This window comes from Corylus avellana, chromosome ca3, assembly GCF_901000735.1.
Source record: "Corylus avellana chromosome ca3, CavTom2PMs-1.0".
Taxonomy (NCBI): domain Eukaryota; kingdom Viridiplantae; phylum Streptophyta; class Magnoliopsida; order Fagales; family Betulaceae; genus Corylus; species Corylus avellana.
The window spans coordinates 11,927,141-11,944,857 of NC_081543.1; the positions used below are offsets into that span (position 1 = coordinate 11,927,141).

The 17,717-nt window shown below is 35.2% G+C and overlaps 1 protein-coding gene across 1 annotated transcript; it reads left to right on the top strand.

The window, feature by feature from the left end:
• Positions 1-4,425: 4,425 nt before the first annotated feature.
• LOC132176617 (probable inactive shikimate kinase like 2, chloroplastic) lies at positions 4,426-17,004 on the top strand. Its single transcript, XM_059588876.1, has 8 exons — positions 4,426-4,732; positions 5,700-5,887; positions 5,971-6,165; positions 7,772-7,833; positions 8,917-8,983; positions 9,089-9,207; positions 14,344-14,520; positions 16,736-17,004. Exons 1-8 carry the CDS (start codon positions 4,505-4,507, stop codon positions 16,840-16,842), a joined length of 1,143 nt encoding a protein of 380 aa, XP_059444859.1. The 5' UTR covers positions 4,426-4,504; the 3' UTR covers positions 16,843-17,004.
• Positions 17,005-17,717: the final 713 nt, after the last annotated feature.

Below are 17,717 nucleotides of genomic sequence, written 5' to 3' on the forward strand. Positions count from 1 at the left end.
TTCATGTTAGAGTTTGTTCGGAATTTACCTTTTCGGATAAGTGTTTATCCAAGCAAGTGGAATTTGAACATGCGCCCTCATGAATTGCCTTATTGCAGTGCAATAGAGCAACTCTATTTCACGAGATTAGGATCCGACAAGAACATTTTTTCCAATGTAAGACTCAATCTAAGGCTTCTGCTATTTTCTTGGGCCATAAGACTTTCTTGATAACTAGTAAAGAGAAATAAAAATAAGTTACTATGATTGAACGAAAATATAAAAAATTATTTGTTAATTTTTTGTACGAACCAAACGTTGAAAAATACCCGACACAAAATATGTAACATTATTTGCCATTACTCGTTGGGCCCTGTCCATATATGTATAAGAGAACCCAGGCTGTTTACAAAAAAAAGAGAACCCAGGCTGGAAAACAAGGCCTACTAGGCATGACTTTTATCATAGGCTACCGACTACCCTATTACCTTTTTAAGATATGATTTAAGAGTGAAGAATTTCTTAAGAAATGATATGACACTACAACCGTATTGATGGTAACAATACATACTCCTTCTTTATTTGTTGCTTCTACAACATTTTGTAGCCACCTACTCCTAAGACCAGGGTGGTCCATTTCTAATGTTCTCTTTCCTGCTCCCAATCCCATCTTTTTCCTTAGGATAACTAAAGTAATTGTCACGGATTAGGATGTCCAGTAATTTGAGTAGAAACTATGAAAATTTTTGTGTGAGACCTATCTGTCTAAATCAATTTTGGACACTCCAATATCCGAGCAGGTAAATCCCATTAAGCTCTCTCAAATTGTAGTAGTTGTTACTTTAAGAAGCTTAAAAGGACGACGGGAAAGAAAGTTTTTATTGGAATGAGTGGCTAATAATGTTTCGATGGGGTTTGATTTGGATTTAGTTGATCAAGTTGAAATATTTAGAATGTTGGGATTGGGACATGTGTCCCTCCCAATCCCATCAACCATGCACACCTTTTATTTTTTGACGTATCTAATCTATATATCATAGTTGCCTGATCATCTCTTTATGTTAAATCACTAATGACTAAAAAAAATGAATTTTAGATCATGTTTGAGATTGTGTTGGAAAATAGAACTTTTAAAGTCAAAATAAACTTTTTTAAAAAAATGCTTCAATTTTATGCTTTTCTCAAAAGTGTGTTTTGACAATTTTTATGATAAAAATGTCAAAGAAGTACTTTTACAATTTTTTCTAAGAGCATGTTTGGAGCTGTGTTTGAAAAATGGAGGTTTTAAGTCAAAAATAATTTTTTTTGACAAAAACTTTATTTTTAAGCTTTTGTCAAAAGTACGTTTTGGTCATTTTTGGACCCTTAAAAGCACTTTCAATTTTTTTTTTACCAAACGAATACTTTTTTCTTCAAATTTACATTTTGAGTGTTAAACGCACTTTAAGACTTTTTAAATGCATACCCAAACAAGCCATAAACATGCCAACTTTTTGTTTGACACAGCTTTTTATGTGCTAAAATTACTTTTTACTCTTCCTAACCCAATCCCAAACAAACTCTTAATCATTTACACAATGGAGTCAAGAATAAATTTTCTTCTTTGATACAATGTTAAATAAATCATCATTTATGATAAAAATTTAAGCAAATAATAATAGTAAATTTAATAATTTATTTATTAGTACAATACTTTAAACCTAATTATCACCTCGATATCAATCGACTTTAACATACTATATAACATAATTTTGATGGGGGCATAATAATGAGGTCAAAGAAGATGACAGCAGAACATTTTGTGGTCCTTTGTAATATTCCGAAAAGCTGAGGGGAGGTAAGTGAAGTTGTCAGAAACCTTGTCTGAGGGTACGGAGACTCACTCAGAGTTTTATTTTATCATTTATCCGAAAGTCTGAATTGAATCATTCATTCATAATTACTCGCTTTTAATGCATGGTGATAGCGTGATGTGACGTGTCCTGAAACATTAGACAACGAAAGGGGAAGAGTGCTGCTACGGTCACCCATGGAAATATACACATTTCTGGACCACCATTGACTATTGATAAATTGGAAATTACACTATTGTCCAAACCCACCCCTATGGAGGGATTTTTTTTTATTGGTTTTTTTCTTCTTCTCTATCTTTGGGTTAATTGACTCTATAATCTTTATGCCAAACAATTAAGTATAAAATCTGACTTGGAAAAGGACATGACAAGATCCAATATTTCATTGTCCTACCTCCTTTTTTTTTTTTAAAAAAAAAAAAAAAAATAGTTTGTTAATATTATCACGCTCTCTTCATGTTTGGCTTAAATTTTTTTCTCAATAAGTGAGACTCAGTCTTGAAACGTATAATTGAAGTTCTTATTTATTTCGGCATAAAAACTCTTTCCAGAAACTACTTTAGGATGTTTGGGGTGGTCAAAAAGAATTAGAAGTTTGATGAGACATAAAATGGTTTACGCCATCATTTTTGTAAACCATTTTCCATCATCGAACGCCCCCTTTTGGTCTTTCCCCTTGTCATTTACTCTCTCTCTCTCTCTCTCTCTCTCTTCAACAACCTCATCAACTCCACCCTCTACCTTGATCTCCAACGCCTTAACCTGTCACAAATAGGGCCAAAATGTGGTAAATAATTGAGACAAAGTTCAAACTCGAGACCTTTATTACGATAACCATGTTAAATTACACTGGTCCCAAAAACTTGCGTCAATAGAAAATAATAAATTTAATGATTTTGTCTTTTTATTCTCCTCTTTTAACATATTTTTGACAAATTTGAATTGGACTTTTATGTGAGAGGCCTTGAGATTTAAATCATGAGAAATAAAAGCTATTTTTGCATAGGATGTTTCTTGCTCAAGTCTTAAAAGTTGCTGTTACTACATATATGAGTGTTGGCCCAGCTGCCTAACTCGACCCAAGACTGTAGGCCCATTGTTTGGGATGCTTTTCGGGCCTGCTAATGCTCCACTGGTGCTTGTATTTACAAAAAAAGAGCTTCTTTTTTTTTTTTTTTTTTTAAAAAAGAAAATATTAAAAAAATGACATTGTTTCACTTATATTACTTTATATAATATCATATACAACAAAATGAAAAATTCCACAGCCACGTTGGTCATATAGTATACATTTTAGGGCATGTTTTTGTTTGCTATGTGAAATATCATAAGCATTACATGATAACCATCATATAGAATTTCTTAAAACCATTACCATTTTTTAAAAAATATTTTTTTTACCTTATCATACCAATAAGTGAAATACAATGAATTAAGAAAAATTAATATGATCATCTAAAATGATAAGTATTAAAAAAATGAAATCTAAAACACTTTGATTTTAAATAATAAGTAAGAGTTTAGACAATTTAAATAACAAGTAAGAGTTTAGACAATTTCTCCATAAAGTTATCCTAAAAGAAAAAAAAAATTAGAAAATCTCACTTTACTACATGTTCTTCCACTATTCTACTTGGGCATGAAATATAGCAGATTAGTGGTGCATTAAGCATGCACTAAATGGAGTATATAAGATCTTGAGAAAAAAAATTTAGAGGTAGTGTGTGAACGTTTTGAAATAGAAGGGAAAAACCATGTGCAAATGCAAGAACAATATCTCTCACTTTCTTTGGTTTTATGATCATGTGTGAGGGACTTGGACTATAGAATATGTGTGGTTTGTTCTAGTAGCAAGCACCACCACGAGTTGAGAATAAATCGAACGTGGAGACATAGTAACAACGTGAAACAACTGTTTTAGATCTCGAAGGTACATTTTTATGATCTCTAACATTGGTATCAGAGCAATTAAGGTTGTTTTCGTTGGTTGTTAATGTTTCAATTACATGCATGTTTGATGAAATGACATTTTCTGTGTGCATTTTCAAGTCTCACATAGAACACGCATCAAACGGTTGATTGGGGTGAGGTCATTACATTTAAGCATTAAAAGAAATTGAAGTTAAAGTTTAAGAGGCACAAACTTTTATAATAAAGCTTTCGGCGACAGGCTACCTCTGACGAACTTTGATGGTCGTTGGCTGGCGGGAGACGGCCGACAACATCTAGCTAACTCTGATAGCCTATGGTCAACGAACTTTGATGGTGATTTTCAAAAACCTCTAATAGCAAATTTTGGAGACCTTCGGCGGCAGCGACAGATAATGAACTACAAGAGAGAGAGAGAGAGAGAGTGTAAGAATGAGAAGTTTAAACTTAGAAAAATAAAAAAATAGAAACATTTTACGCACTTTAAAGGAGGTTTTTCTAATTAATCGAAAATGTTTTTGATTTTGACCAAAAGTCTCGTTTGTACCAAATACCAGAAAAAAGGAAGAAAATTTTTTAGGTGAGGCTAAATTGAAATACCCTAAAATCTATAGAATAAATTTGAATTTTTCCTACCAAAAATAGGAGAAAAATAGAATCACAACCCACGACTGAAACTAACTAATTAGCAACGGCCAAACTACATCTTATCCAGGTACTGGGTTTCACACCTAGTCTAGCAAATGGCTTCTACCAATCTATGCTTTCTCTCCCAAAACACCACCAAAATCCTGAACTTGTCACTCCCAAAGCTCACTCCCCCCATTCCCAAACCCAATTTCCTCTCCGTCACAAGTTTCCCTTCCTCATTTCCTCGCTTTCTGTGGAGCAAGGTGGCCCCTTTCAAGAGCTCCAACCGACTCTCCTGCCGCAGTGCCTCCACCATCCCCGTCAGCACCAAGAACTACGAGGTGCTCGCTTCATATCACTCCTTAGTCCTTATTCCCTCTGTTCGGTAGCCTAGAAAATCCAGGAACAGAAAATTTTAATTTAATTTAATTTAATTATTATTATTATTATTTGCGTATTGTTTCTTGTTTGGCATGCTTGAGTAAAGTTATGCTCAGCTGATTGCAGGATTTTGATTCTCAGGTCCTTTAGAATAAATAGGATTCAATTTTTTATTTTGTTTGTCTCTTTTTTCTTTGTGACCAGTGAGCACTTTCTCGGCAACCAAACAGAGCATACTGTACTCCTTATAGTGCTATTAAGTAATTTTCATTTTGGTTGAATCAAGTTTTGCATATTTCTATTTGGAAATTTGATTAGAATTATGGATGAAATTAGAAAGTTTTTGTTATGCATACTGGATAATTTTCCAATCTCATAGTTCATACTGTTGCCAGCTGAAAATTGAAAAGGAAAAAACATAATAATAATATAATGATAAAAATGTTATTCACGCTGTCTAGCTCGTGAAGAACTCACCTGAAGCTAGATAAGTGGCAATATCCAGCAAAGAATGGAGCACCGCAAACAATTTTGGGGAAGAAAGAGTTAGTGTAATAATAAGTTATCATGCAGAAATGTTCGATTAACATAACTGCACTGTATTTTTGCAAAATGATACATCAAGTTTTTGAATAATTAATCATTTCAGTCGTATTCCTCTGAATCAAGCATTTTTCAGTTGGGTGTTGAGGTGGAAGTTGTTATCAGGACAGAAAGGAACTTTCTAAGATTCTAGTTTCATTGATTGTAGTAAATAACAAATTTAGCCTAAATATTATAATACAGGAACATTAAGCAACGCATTGATATTACCAGCCATAATATCAATGAAGTTTGAAACTGTTCTATGAATAGGTTCAAAGTCTTTTATTCTTTTGCCAGTTGGGTTTGATGCCATCCAATTTAATTATGTGAAATATAATGCAGTTTTCTGATGGTTCTTCTGAGGTGGAGTTGAGATTACAACTCAATGTGGACGTTCAAAATTCCAGAGACATATTTGTGGATTCAAATGACACCTCTTTAACAATTAGAGTACAGCGCAATGGCTATCTCATCACACTTATAGAAACTAATAATCTGTTTGGAAGAATAAAGCCTGCTGAAACAATATGGTTTGTGAGTGAATCGTTTTAAATTTCCATAATGTGTATATGGGTCTTCAGATGTTTAGACAGAGGATTCATGCTTTGAACAGGTACATAGATGATGATCAACTGGTTATAAACTTGAAAAAGCAAGATCCAGATTTGAAGTGGCCTGACATTGTGGAGTCCTGGGAGTCCCTGACAATGGCATCTACGCAACTTCTGCAAGGAACATCAATCTACATTGTTGGGGATTCAACTGAAATTAACCAGAAAGTGGCTGGAGAACTTGCAGTTGGTCTTGGGTACTGATATTTTCTTCATTTTGGTTAACAATAGATGATAGTAGTTACTTCTTTCCTCTGATTTGACAAGCTGGTGTTAGTGATATGGTACTCCACTATGCTTTGCTTTGTCTTTGTAATCAATCCTTGTTTTTCCATTTCCAGCTTACCACTCAGTTCATAAGTCTATGCTTTTCTGATTCTTAATGATAGTCTAGTAATTTTTAATGAAAATCATATTGCATAGTTAAAACTAGTTATTAAGTATGATAACATCTATCCTGAACTGACTTAACTGGTATTATCTTGTACCTTAATAATTGGTTTTGGTCCCTCCAAGTTTAGATTCGTAGTTAATTTTAGGTCCCCAGTGTTCCTTTGGTCCTTGAAATTATGATTTGTTTTCAATGTAGCACTTCTGTCTAACACAGTAACACTGCTAACAGTGTGTTGAATGACCAGAAGGACATTGTATTTGTGCATAAAATTAGGATTTTTTTTTTTTTTTAAAAAAAAAAAGAGGAATAATGAGATCAATGGACACCATGCGATTGAAGCCACTCAACATCTTCACCATGGAATTCATGTTGGTTCACATTCTTGATCCTCTTCTCTTCCAGCTTCCTCAAATTGCCATCTGTATCAAACTTCATTGAACCCATCAGCTGTCCCAGTTTGTTGGAGACCAAATCCAGACCAGACCCATTTACCGATTTGATCAGCACCTTCAAAAAGTGGGACACTCAACTGGGTTGCAACTTCAAAGAGAGCCACAAGGGGTTGGTCCCAGTTCAGTCAAATGGGTCTTATTTTTTGCAAAAGTTTGGTGGTGTGTCTGAACTTGAGTGCTGTGAGCTGAAAAGGAAACATTTCAGTGTTTTGGTGGAAGGGTGGTCTTGGATTCCTAATAATTTGAATAATTTGTGTTTGCTACATTGTGAATTGAGCTGTTTGTGACTAAATCTTCCATTTTCTCCGAAAGCCCGATGCCTTGTCATTTGAGTCTACTCATCTGCTTCAAGTACTCTTTTATTCATCTTTTTAGTTCAAATGATTGGATTTGGAAACTTCAACTCCGTTTATTTTTTTTACTAAATATTTATGAAATAGGATTTTGCTTGCTGTTGTTGTCAATACAGATGTACTTTTGATAGTTACATGTCGCGTTTATCTGCTGAGATCCCAAGTCTCCAAGCATTACCTGAAGTTTGATGACCCACTGCTGTGATGGATTTGGACGAAAGGGTTACATTGATAACAAGTCAGAACTTAAGGACCAAACTAGAATTTCAAGGACCAAATTGATAGCAAACCTAAACTTGGATGGAATAAAATGTATGTTAGTCATTGGATTTTATTATCTTCCGCCTACCGGACTAGATCTGGATTCTGCTTATTGTTCCTTTCAAGCTTCTAGAGTTTTATGTATTGGCATGGGGGACCTTTATTCCGTTCTTGTATTTTATTCAATTAGAATTTGTTTATAGCTTAATAAAAACAATACCAGATTCATTTCCTACTCACGTCAAGAGAGGCTCTGTCAATATCATGGCATATGTGTAAATCTATCTGGTTTTTAAGTATTTCTTCTGTCCTAATAGTTCCGTTTGGTTGAAGCGGTTTTCAGGTACACGCCACTTAGCACAAAAGAGTTGCTGGAAATGTATACCAAGCAAAACTTTGATTCATGTGAGTATATTGTGAACACTGGCTATTGGTCATTGAAGCAATCTCTTTGCCTTCGCATGGAGCTCATCATCTACACAAAAAATACAAGTGGCTAATTTCTTGGTTATGCAAAAAACGAATCTGTAATAATGAGCTTTATTGTTTCTTTTAAAAAGATACTGCTATAGTGTTTTCTATTATAAATTGACTGCATAAGACAGCCATTCACTGAAAATGATCATATAATCTATGAGGAGGATGATGATGAGGGTGGTGGTGGTGGTCATGAAGCTGATGAACAGTGTTAGAAGAGTTAGGGTTTGAGTCATTAGGGTTTTGGGGGTAGTGTTATTGTTTGTATGAACGGTTTAGACACAAAAGGCGGAGGCTATTATATTATTCAACTTATCTTTAACCTAATACAAGCATCCTATTATATAGGATTAAGGAAATACCATAAAGACTAAACTACCCCCAAAACCTAATGACTCAAAACCTAACTCTTCTAACAAAAAGCAAAGTACTAAATCCCAAGATGTGAACCAAATATTTAGCATGTTTTAATTATACCTGATTAGATCATAGATGTTGGCTAATTCCTTGGGTTCATAAGGAATGTCTTTTTAGACTTTCGATTTTCTAGTATATGGTTGATTTCTTTTGGAGGTGCTGCAGTTGAAGCTTAACATTACTATTAATAGTAAATGATGTTAAGTTGTCTACAAATTTTGTGAACTAAATAACAAAAGTCCTTTCCAAATCCAACTTGGTAAGAGGCAGATCTTGTATGTCTTCTTAATGTTATCCATGCTGCTGTCAGCCTCTTTCTCCTTAAATTCCTTCTTTCCGTGTCTGATCCTAAGTTACACCTTCCATTTGATTGTTCTATAATTAGTAACATCTCCTTGCTACAATCTATTTGTCTATGTTTTCTTTTGGGCCAATATTCTACTTAATAAAGCAAAAATGATCTAACTGCTATGTTTTACATCATGCTGTTTGATAGGATCTAATAAGACTTGAAAAGGTGACTTCCTGCATATTTGATTGAAATTACTCATATCTCCCATCTCACAGTGCATTAACAAGTCTGATCAATTCCAGGGGTGCTCACTGAAGGCTCTGACTCTGTTGCGGAAGCAGAAGGTGCCATATTAGAAAGTTTAAGCAGGTACTGTCTATGGCTCGAATTGATCAATTTTTCTCTTGCCCCACCCCCCTCCTGGTTTGGTTAGAAACAGAGGGCATTCTTTTCTGGGTTTGGTTGGCCTTGCAGTCATGTTCGGGCTGTTGTTGCAACATTAGGAGGGCAGCAGGGAGCTGCTAGAAGGGCTGATAAGTGGCAGCATCTTTATGCAGGATTTACTGTGTGGCTGTCCCACACTGAAGCTACAGGTAATTATCTTTGATCCTTTATTCTTTGCCTTTTATTGGTTAAACAACTCTTATTAGTGTATCATGTGAAATATTCTGCCTTAGAAGATCATTTTAATGTCTTTGGGACACAAACTCACATAAAACAAGTTTTGGAGAGAAATTTCCTTCTTATTCAATTTTCCTTGAACATAAGTAATTTTATTTTATCGGGTATTGAAAAGCGGAGCAACAAATAGCAGGAGATAAAATGGACAAGAGATAAACGAGGTTCGGCTAAGAGCATACATACACTATATTTTCTGCCATGCATTCTTTGTTCTATTCACAAATCTTTATATAAAGGTTACAAGATTGAACCAAAAAAGGGAAAATGGTTATACATCGATTACAATTAGCCGTTGGGTCATATAAGGTATACATTAAGCCATTGGGCCATGTAAGGTAAAATATAAATGGGATAACTGTTGCACATCCCCAAATATGGGAGATATGCTGGAACTCAATCAACACCCCCGTCAAGTTGAAGCATGGATGTCGATCATGCCCACTCACCAACGAGAAACTGAAATCTGTCTCATCCAACAGTCTTCCTAAAAAGATCAGCAAGTTGCTTGGAAGTGTGCAAATGAGATATGCGGAGGAGTTTGGGTTGGAAGCTCAATATGTTTTGTGCAAGGCAGCTTTGTTGTCACAATAAAGGTCAATAGCCTAAGGATGAGCAATGCAAAGATATGTAAGAAGATACTTGACTCAAGTAAGCTTGCAACAGAGATGTGCTATGGAGTGATACTTAGCTTTGGCCCACGATTGGGGGACAGTAGCTTGTTTATTAGTTTTCTACGAAATATGGCAGGAACCAAGTATGGTGTATCAGCCACTAGTAGAGCAGTGAGTCATAGGACAGCCAATCAAAGTCACAATAGCCATCGAGTTGCAGGGAACTTGAAGAGGAGAGTAAGATACCTTTGAGATATCAGAAGAGGCAAAGAGTGTTAGGAAATTAATCATATTTCCAAAGACCTGTGAGATGCGAAAAACAAGAAGAATGTGGAATAACAAAGATTAGGTAATCGCACACGACACCAAGATTTAAGTAGTTCGGCTTAACAAGCCTACATCCACAGGCGAAGATGACTCGGGAAAAATTTACTATCCAAAAGATGGAGTACAAAAATAGTAGAGAGAAAATCACTCAGATCCCAAAGCCCTAATACACACAAATCTCACTATCACACGAGAAATAATTCTCAAAATAGAATACAAAAGACAGATATACAAACTCTTCTTTTGCTGGAACAGATGGCGGCTGATCTCTATTTTCTTCTCTCACTCTGCAGCACCTTTTTCTTCTAATAACTTGTTTTTGCCTCCCCCAAAAACACCAAGAAGAAAACACCATAGCAGCCCTTGTACCTCCTATCTCATGTTTTGGCACACCCCCCCTTTTGTGCTTCACTAGTGCATGAGTTTTGCACTTGTACAGCTTGCTGCCTCCACACTCCTTTTAAGCACACATAAAACACAAGGCTCCATGCCTTTATATATATGTGCAAAGTCGGTGCACGTAAGTCTTCAAACTTCTACTACTAGAAGCCGGATAAGGAGTCCAAACCAAACTTGGACAAAAGTCTCCTAAACCCAAAAGGAGTAGAGAGTGGGGGCCCACGTGTGATGGGTGGCAAGTCACACCTAACAAAGAGCAGCCATGTAATGGGATTGTAAAGGTTTATGCATGAATTCAATAAGAATATGGATGGAGTAGGTGATGTTTGGCGGAGTGATGGTTAAGTAGACGAGGCGCCAACCAGTCAACAATAGATGGAGGGATCAGCAAGGGGGTACTGGTAGTATTGGAGAGTTGCAAATTTGTTACATAGAGAAAGTAACTAGTCATGCGTCCTGTAAAGTATCAAAGTATCAAGAAATAGGCCATATGTAGAAATGGGCAATTTCAAAACTGAGGAAGTACTTTGGAGGACTCAAATCTTTTATGTGGAAGTAAGAATGGAGAAACAGTTTAAGGTTAGCAATACCTTGAGCGTCATCACCTATGATGAGGACGTCATCAAAAATAAGATGAGAGATTTAAAATGGTTTGGCCATTAGAGGGCCTATATCTACCATAGAAAATGTGTGATATGGTTACATCTTTGATTATTGGCTAGAAATGGAACACATTATAAGAAAACCCCACATTTATAATAGGAGTTCAACAATTTGAAAATGGAAAGTCAACTATCAATTTATTACAGTTAAATATTAAATCAAGGTGATTGATTGCTGTATTCGCATGATTTACACATAACAATCAATCCTTGATTTACTTATTTCAATATAAAATACGAATAATATTTCAACACTCCTCTCAAATTGAGCACAAAATCATGATAAAGTGACAAGTTGTAAAATTTTTGTAGGTGGATATAGAAGTAGTGAGTGTGGCATGTGTAGACCGTTAGAATATTAAATAAATAATTATCATTTCTATCAACTTAAAATTTTAGAATAATTGATGATTTAACATAGTATCAAAACAGAGGTCTTACGTTCAAACTCTAACTCTTAGTACATGTATGGTCAGAATTCACATCAAGTTTCAATCCATATAAATTTCTCATGGATATATAATGAATACAGCTTGAATACATAATGAATACAATATGATATTTTCATTAATCATTACCACCCAAATATTGGTTGTTGTGATTTATATCTACATTAGAAATTCACACATAAATTTTCCATAGCCCTCTATAAATATTAATCATTATTAATGATTGATAATGATACAAACACCAATTGACATTAGTCTTAACATGTGAAAGTTTACTTAAAAAAAGACATGTAAAGCCAAATTACAGGTTCAACTAATTTATGCCAATCAATAACATGGATGGTGTCATAGGCAAAGGGTATGAATTTTGTAGAGAAGACTAGTGTCGGGTCGGTATCAATGCACGGACCTTTGCTCAAGTGGTAAAGGGATGAAAGGGAGGGCTGAGTTAGGTCTAGAATTGGAAATTAATGTTCCTACAGCCGACCCTCTGTCTCTGTAGGGGGATAAAAAGAAAGGAGAAACAAAAAGACTTGTTGTCTTTCCATGCTTGACAAGATTCTTTTGCTAGCAGACTATTGTTCCCTAAGCCTCTGGAGAGCCTGTTCCCATTATTTCCAAGAAACCATGTCTAGTGACGATGATGGCCACCTCAAAGATTCACAAAATCTTACCTCTGCCTGTTTCCTCATTCATTCAAGCTACCACAAAGTATCATCTATCAAACCTATATAACCAAATTGAGGTTTTTGTGTTCTACACATGCTCACGGAAGCACAAAGTCACACAAACTATTCATTCTTGTTTCTAACATAACGGAAGTCGTTTTTCACATTTTCACCAGTGTAGCGTGAACATGGTATTAGCATTCTTTGTCAAAGAAACTGTCTTGAACTTCTAAGTCGGTGGATGTAAACTGATTTCCTGACCATCTTAGGATTTCTGTGTGTTTATTCTCCTAGGAATTATGTTGCTGGAACATGCCTCACCACCATCTTCTCCCTATGTGCCACAAATCATGTGATGAATTGATTGGTGATTGTAGTATATCTTACCTACAATTACTAAGGCCTCTAATGGAAAAATAAGGGGAAAATTCACTTAACCCTTAAAGTTTCAGGAGTTTTTCAATTCGAACCTCAATGTTTAAAAATTGGCAATGTACCCCCCTGAAGTTTCAAAAATTTTCAATTTAAACCCTCCGTTAATGTTTTATGTCTAAATGGATAGAATTCATCTCACGTGCGTGTCACATGCGATTTTTATCAAACTTCCAATTTTAGCCTCACCCACATGTAAATACCATATATGTGATTCCCATCACCTGATTCTCTGGCAAAACGTAACACCCCGGTACTGGGAGCTCCGGGACCTTGGCCCCCGCCTGCTTTTCCTTACTTGCGGTTGCTTCAACTACAAAATATTTAGCTCGGCCTGACCACCGAAGTCAGCAAATGACAAGTTCAACCATTGAGGCCTTGATGGCTCTCCGGCCACCTGGAAAAGCTGTTAGGTAACGGGCTCCAGTGCCGAGGCTTCGTCTCTAGGCACATGGCATTTTCCTTTTCTCATGATGTCAAAGATGAACTCGGAGGAGTCTACGTCTCGGGCAATGCTTCGAGCTTCTTCGGCATTAACAACAAAGGAGGTGGACGTCCCGGAGTCTTCCATTTGGGGTCTAGAGCCCTCCGGGAGCTTCTCCGCCTTTATTACTACTGTCTCCTCTATTTTGTCACAAGGTAAGGTGCTCGAGAGGATATCAACATTGAGATCCAACATATCTCTGTCAGCCTTTGTCTTGCCCTATCGATCTTCAGAGAAAAAATTGTTTTTATATAGCAAAGTATGTTTGACATGAAAAACCCATTTGCGTAGCAAGATTTTCTTCATGAAATATTCAACCAAAGCAGCTAATATAACCAAATAAAAAATAAAAATATAATCTTTTTGCAGAGAGATAGCTTCCTCTGCGTAACGCTGGTGGATAGAGAGGGAGACTCATCTTGAGGGTAATAACGTAAATTCGATATCTAGATTGAGGGCGAAATGGGAAGAGAAGGCCTTAATATCTCACGTGACACGCACGTGGGATGAATTCCATCCATTTAGACGGAAAATATTAACAGAGGGTTTAAATTGAAAATTTTTGAAACTTCAGGGGGTACATTGCTAATTTTTAAACTTTAGGGTTCAAATTGAAAAACTCTTGAAACTTCAGGGGTAAAGTGAATTTTCCCCGAAAAATAAAATCCGAGGACTGATTGGATACATATAACTAAAATCAACGAATCTTTCATTCTCAAATTGGAGTTCATGTTTAGCATAGAAGTAACTATATTATGTCTAGCCTATCGTCCTTGGAGTGAGTTCAGTTCAAGAGTAGTCTTCTCTTAAATCAGACTTGTCCTGTAATATCCAATTCTGCTGATTTTTGTCTCAAATCGCTTTGTTAGTGGTCCCTTTTGTGGCCCCCAGTGAATGTGCAATTTTGATGTTTGAAGCCCAGATAGTAACCCTCACCATCGGTAGTTAAGAATTTTTTTACGTCATATTTTGCACTTAATTTTCAATCAGAATGTTGTTGATAGTATTCAATGCAGATGAAGATTCAGCAAAGGAGGAGGCGAAGAGGCAAATGCAAGATGCTAGACTGGGTTACTCAAACGCTGACGTGGTTGTCAAGCTTCAGGGTTGGGACACTGATCATGCCAAAACTGTGGCTCAGGGATCCTTGAGTGCCCTTAAACAGTTAGTTCTGTCAGACAAGAAACTTGCAGGTACTCATTTAGCCATTTATCATATTAGCATATTCCATGTTGACACTGTTTTTACCAGTAATTACAACAAAGATGGCCTCGTTTTCATATGCATATGCATAGAATACTAATGTGATAAGTAAAACCTCTGGTTTGTAAAGTAATTATGCATGATGAAACTGATTAAAAATGTTAAAGAAAATAACTAACAAAATAAATAAATAATTCAACATAATTTACTTATCGTTTAAAACATGTAAGTGTAGCTTGCAATTTATTTATTTTACACCTAGCATTAATTTATTGAGTTGTCCTGACAACTTTTGAAATCGCTGCATGATTTCTTCATTGTTGATAGTCTTGAAATATCTCTCTCTTGATATATGTAACTAAACAGTCACTCATCTACTATTCTCCCATTCAGTTGCATAATCAAGTTTTAACACATTAATTTAAAAGAGTAATCTAAATATAAAAGTTTACATAGATAATTTTATTACTTAATAGTAAATTAATTTTTATTTTTTTATTTTTATTTTATATAATTAATGAGATATCATTAAAAAAGTAAGGCAATCTCATGTACATTAGAAGTATACAAGAGAAGCCACTTAGGTAGTAGGGGTAAAAAAAAAATCATGATAACTAATCATTAGTGAAAAAATATAAGCATCTGTCTATATATAAGCAACATTGGTGAATTGGAAAATAAATCAATGTAAAGATTTGATTACATACTTGAAAATGGAAATTATCACAAAAGAAGGGAACTGTTTGCAGTAAAGTGACACTCGTTATTGGAGACTTTAAAAAACTGTGAATTTCATAACATAAAATATTATCTTAAAGTGGATGACACTCTAGTTGCATGGTGGAAAGAGGAAAATGATTTTATTTTTTTATTTTTTTTATTTTTTAAAATTATAAGTATAACAAGGGGTTGGGAGCATATGTTAGATGGGGAGGAAGAGATACCAAATGTGACAGGGAGAGAAAATAGAGAGAGTATAACAGTGTGAGTGGTGTTGGTGTTTGTCATCGCGAGAGTCAAAAAGGTGGAGAGATGTATCATAGTGTGAGAGGGTGTTGGTGTTTCATTGCGAGAGTCAAAAAGGTGGGAGCACTGTCTTTCTGAAGAAAATGGTAGACGTGTGTATATGGTGGTGTGAACAAGCCTCGTGACATGTATGGAACCGACTTCTCTTTCTGAAAATTTGGCATCCATCCCTATTTTTGCTCAAAGAATAAATTCAGAAAGCAATCAAACTATTGCAGCAAGAAAATGGATGCGTGTTGCTAACGTGCAACAGCTTTCGCGCTAGTGTTCTCGTACGTTGCTTGTTCGTTAGCGCAACTATATTTGTTTTGTTGTGAAGTGTGAGTTTTATTATAAGTCAGGGATGTTGGCAAGGAAAAAAAGAAAAAGAAAGGACACCATGTTTTTTTATCTGCTTTAGGGGGTGGGGCACTTTTTTTTGAGTGGGCAAAGCCTAAATTTAGAACTGGGTCAAAAGTTTTTTAAGCATGCCAGAGGTCATTTTAACATATAGTATGTATGTATAATGGAGCTGAGTTGAGTTTCTGCCTCGTTTGATGAATTCGAATAAAATTATAATATGTAGCATTTCTCTATCATATAGTGCCGAACTTTTGGCACTCAGGTGCTAAGTAAAAAGACACAAATATAATGAGGCAGAAAATGTATAGCTTCGATTTATGAGGGCAGACACTCATACGTGACTTCTTCTTGTGGATTGTAAGAGTCTTAGCTTTCTTAGTTTGGTTGAATTTCTACTTAGCAGGCAACAGCCTAGTATCACCCTTTAGTTTGTGTCATAATATGAGAACTCAAAAAAATGGGAATAACTGATGCAGCACCCTGTTCATGCTTTTACTCAATCTGATGGTGCCTTCAATGCAACCTGCTTAACCCACAATTAGCCTCCAAAGAAAACATTAGAGATAGTACGAAAACTAATCATATATTGTTTATCTAAGAGTAAATAGAGCAGTGAAACATGAGAAATGCTACAAGTCTCTCTTGTGTCACTCTAAAAATGATGTGCCTTTTAAAATCATCATTGAGTTTGTGATTGATCATTATTGAATTTTGATCAAATAGTAATTTTAAGAGCCACATCATTACTGAAATGACACAAGAGGAACTTCTACAATTACTCGTGAAACACACTCAGCTGCAATTGCTAATCACAGTGAAATTTTGCAACTTTGGAAGGTAAGAAGAGCCTGTATATAAGGCTGGGGTGTCGTGGTGATTGGCCAAACATCAAGCCTCCTGGTTGGGATCCATCAGCCGGGAATGTACCTCCGAGTGCACTATAATGTTAAAAATCACACTGCAAGTATGTATCACGATTCAAATCTTGTTGCTCCAAACTCTGTTATGGTGATGTATATCCCAATCTTGATGTTCTTCAATGAGTAACAAGAATACCAAAATATTCATTTTGATAGGTGAGATCGAAATGAAGGTTTATTCATGCATTTTAACTGGCTCTGTATTGAATGAAAAAATAAAAAAAAAATCCTAAATTCCATTCTTCCCTTATTATTCAGTCTTTTTTTTTTAAAAAAATGTTTACATAGCCCCTCAAACTACTACTTAATTAACAATATTCTCCTAACTTCCGATTGCAACAATGTTATTCGTAAATTACTAATAAATTGACAACGTATACTGGCCACCAAAAAGACAAAATGACCCTAATTTTTTTTCATTAAAAAAAAGAACTATTCCAATAAATTTGAAAAATTAAGGAAAAACAAAAAGAATTTTCAAATTTTCACTTTTAACAAAAAAGAAAAAAAAAATTGTTTTTGCAATTGTTTATTTTTATTTAATTTTATTAATGATATTTTCATCATTTGATAATTTGAGAAAAAAAATTTTATGAACTTGTTATTTATTTTTCCTTTATGTTTTTAATAGAAAAAAACGTCGTTATTTAACAAATAATCTCACGAACCTCGGACAATAAATTTGAAAGCACCATATGGAGATACATACGACAACGTTGTCCATCTCTCCTGCAAATTTACATGTTTTTATTTTATTAATGAAATAACTAGAATATGCAGCCTTAGAAGAAATATTTCACCGCCATAATTCTAAACACGAACCTATAGCCTTTGAAGCTGGTCAGTCAATCCCGTTGATTAGCGAAAAAAACCCATCATAAGTTGAGTAGAGAGATTTA

Coding starts and splice junctions, on each gene's coding strand:
- LOC132176617 (XM_059588876.1), top strand. CDS start 4,505: ATGGCTTCTACCAATCTATGCTTTCTCTCCCAAAACACCACCAAAATC. Junction 4,733..5,699: donor TCAGCACCAAGAACTACGAG/GTGCTCGCTTCA, acceptor AATATAATGCAG/TTTTCTGATGGTTCTTCTGA. Junction 6,166..7,771: donor GAACTTGCAGTTGGTCTTGG/GTACTGATATTT, acceptor AGCGGTTTTCAG/GTACACGCCACTTAGCACAA.